The 3,031-nt window shown below is 39.2% G+C and overlaps 1 protein-coding gene across 6 annotated transcripts in view; it reads right to left on the reverse strand.

The window, feature by feature from the left end:
- Positions 1–1,900, reverse strand: part of unm_hu7910 (un-named hu7910) — a 34,020-nt gene extending 32,120 nt beyond the window's left edge. For 3 of the 6 annotated variants that reach the window (XM_020621867.1, XM_020621870.1, XM_020621868.1), the window contains exon 1: positions 1,650–1,900. In XM_020621867.1, the coding sequence (XP_020477523.1) occupies positions 1,650–1,689 (40 nt within the window). In that variant the 5' untranslated portion in view covers positions 1,690–1,900. The remainder of the gene's footprint in view (positions 1–1,649) is intronic. The other 3 variants (XM_020621869.1, XM_020621871.1, XM_020621873.1) reach the window with 1 other exon arrangement.
- Positions 1,901–3,031: the final 1,131 nt, after the last annotated feature.

Consider the following 3,031-nt stretch of genomic DNA (forward strand, 5'->3'; position numbering starts at 1 on the left):
ATGTTTAGTGTAGCCAGGATGTCTCCTCAGGATGTTAAATGCAAGGTTAGTTAAAAATCAGAGAAAGGCGGCAGTCAGGGACGAATGTTATTATGACGGTAAAAGTAACCATAATATTTGTCTTAATGTGTAATGTTATGTCAAATTGTTTTAGATACACACCACGAAAACAACAGCCACACACATTATTTTCTTCATGTTTTGTCTACTGCTCTGCTCAGCTGCCAAGCTGGCATATCAGGTGACGTCACGGTTCGACAGCCCAGAAAGGATTAATATTGTATAGCAATGCGTGGTTCGGGGTCTTGCTGCTTCCGGGCTGCTTGGGCAGCCTGGGGTTGGAAGATCTCTGGACTTGGAGTGTTAATGCTTGCCTGTGACTCTTTGAATAAACCAGCACGGTTATATTTTTTATATACTCAAGTGGTCTGAGTCGTCCCTCTGAGTTCCTGGTTTGAAAGAACCGGATGAGGCTTTATGATGGTTTTTAGGCCTTTATGTGTGTACATTAATGAGGAAAAAAATGAACTGAAATGATTTTAGCATATGGCTGCAATATAACAAAGAGTGAAAAATTTAAGGGGGTCTGAATACTTTCCGTACCCACTGTACTTTCAGCTATCAAAATGTTCAGCTCCTCAAAGTTATTCATGCTTCTATTCAGAAGTTTTCTAAAATATTTTGCTTTGTTTTGAAAATCTTGCCCCATTCAAATGGGGAAATTTAGCTTTGTTTTGAAAATCTTGCCCCATTCAAATGGGGAAATTTTCTTTCTAGTTTGTTAACTGAGAGACAGACTGGGACAGCACTGATGGACTAACCTGAAAGCCTCTCAGGTGTATAGATGTATAAATAAGGTGAGGGTAAAGTGGGTCTACCGCTGGGTCTGGCAAAGAATACGTAAATGACACAGCAATATCAACCACAAAGTGCTGTCTATGAAAAGTTAAGTGTTTGTTAGCTAGTGTTAGCGAGCCATCACTAGCTAGGTTAGCTTAGCGTCATTTACACGGCTATGTCTATGCTACCGCTGGACAAGAAACATACAGAATATCCCTTCATTTAAACTTAACCATTTAGTTAACTTGTAACAGATCGAGTCCTCTATATTCGGGGCATTTTGACAGTTAGCAAAAATGGCTATAAACTAGCCCAGTTTTCTTGCATCACAACATGAAACCAGGCTCTGTTTAAAACTTAGCCAATTTTGTATTATCTTGTTTAGTTCCCAAGCAAACACCTAAGAAAACAGATTGTGTAACATGTGTACGAGCGTATGAAAAACACCTCTCACGTCGGCACAGGTAAAATACGCAAACTGCATCCACTTCAATAAAATGCTTGTTTAATTGCTGGTTCACACTACGTGTAGACGCCCAGCATGACGCACTTTTTGCCTGAAGAAATTCGTGAGAACATTAGTGAATGAACAGAGACAGGAGTAGTTTATGTTGCCTGTTATGTTGGGATGTTAGACGGAATGAAGAATGTAATTAAACGTTTCGTAAAACATTTTCGGTTTTGTTCTACTCTGCGTTTTGCCAGTAAGGAAAACAATATTAAATTGCATAATACGACATGTAAATATGCATAGAAGACACAAAGGCACGCTCCAGGCTCAGAGAATCGTGCAACATAAGGGTACTGACCTTTCTTGGAGTGGGTTTTGGGATTCTTTCTCTGGGCCATTGCTTCGTTAACGCTCCAAAGCGGGTCTTTCAGTGATGAACTAACAAACCAGATGAGCTGTAATTATGACAACATAAACGAGGTGAGCACTGCTATCTATTTGTGCTCACAGCGATAGGGATACAAGTTGACCAAAAGTCACGTCCTCACTTGGATAACAGCAAAGCCAATGTCCATAGTAACCCTGAGTAACTATTCTAATTCTACCAATTAAAGCCACAGAAGCGACTTATGGGTGGAACCAGAGGCGGGCTTTCATGTCATTGGACCAATCGTATTCCAGCTCAGCTTCCCAGTGTCGTTTGTCTCTGGAAAGGAGCAAAAACGTGGCAGAAGAGGAAGTTGCGTTTTACACATCTGGGGCAGAGAGCAATAATGATTGAAATTCTACTAAACTTTAGTTGTATAGTACATGTACATTCATAGTTGTTAAAGTATATAATGATTAAGAAAACAGAAATGAAATCACATGCAATAAACTCATCTTACAGGGTAAGAGCACAGACTGATGGGGGGGGCTTAATCCCCTGCCACTTTCCCAAGTTAATCAAAATGCCCCTCTCATCGTTTGTTTGTTTGTTATTGTTTGTTATTTGTTATAAATAAATATATGGTGGTCACTATGGACATGTCCAAAACAGTGCCAAGCGCACGGCACTAAAGCCAAAGAATTTTCCTGTTTGTTTGCCCTGCCATCAGGTAAGGTTAAATAAACTACTAAAGTCTATTTCACATCCACCCACAAAAAATATGTTTACCAACAGAAACGGGGTTTATTTCATAGATATATACATTTTTTCAATCTATGGGTCTATTGGGTTTTAACTGAGCCTTTATCCTTCAGTCCTTCCCCTAATATTTTTCCAAACATTAGTTCAGTATATAAAGTTCTAAAATAAAACAACCAAAGCAACTCGTTGTCTAAAACACTTCAGCCCTGAAAGCTACTGGTAGGCTTTTCGGTTGAAGGGTGTCGTTAAGTTAAAAGAAAGACAAAAACATCCACAACGTTTGATCCACACACCTTTGCTTAATATAATCTTTATTACTTTTTCTTATTGGGTTGAATACAGAACAAGTTTACATCTCTTGACTTTGTGAAACACTGCCATATTTTACTAACAGCAGGCGAAGGAGATAACAGAAAATCAAAGTTTTGCACATGATTGGGTGTTAATGCTTCTGATTGAGGTCCAGCATGTGTGTGTTTCCATTAAAAGAGGGTGTATTTAAATCTCCTCTCCGATGCTCCCTTTCTCCTCTGACCAGGACAAAAAATCCAATTTGAGGGATCAAAGTGAGCGACAGGGCAGAACCAAATGAAAACATGAACAATATTGTG

This window comes from Monopterus albus, unplaced genomic scaffold (assembly GCF_001952655.1).
Source record: "Monopterus albus unplaced genomic scaffold, M_albus_1.0 scaffold269.1, whole genome shotgun sequence".
NCBI lineage: Eukaryota > Metazoa > Chordata > Actinopteri > Synbranchiformes > Synbranchidae > Monopterus > Monopterus albus.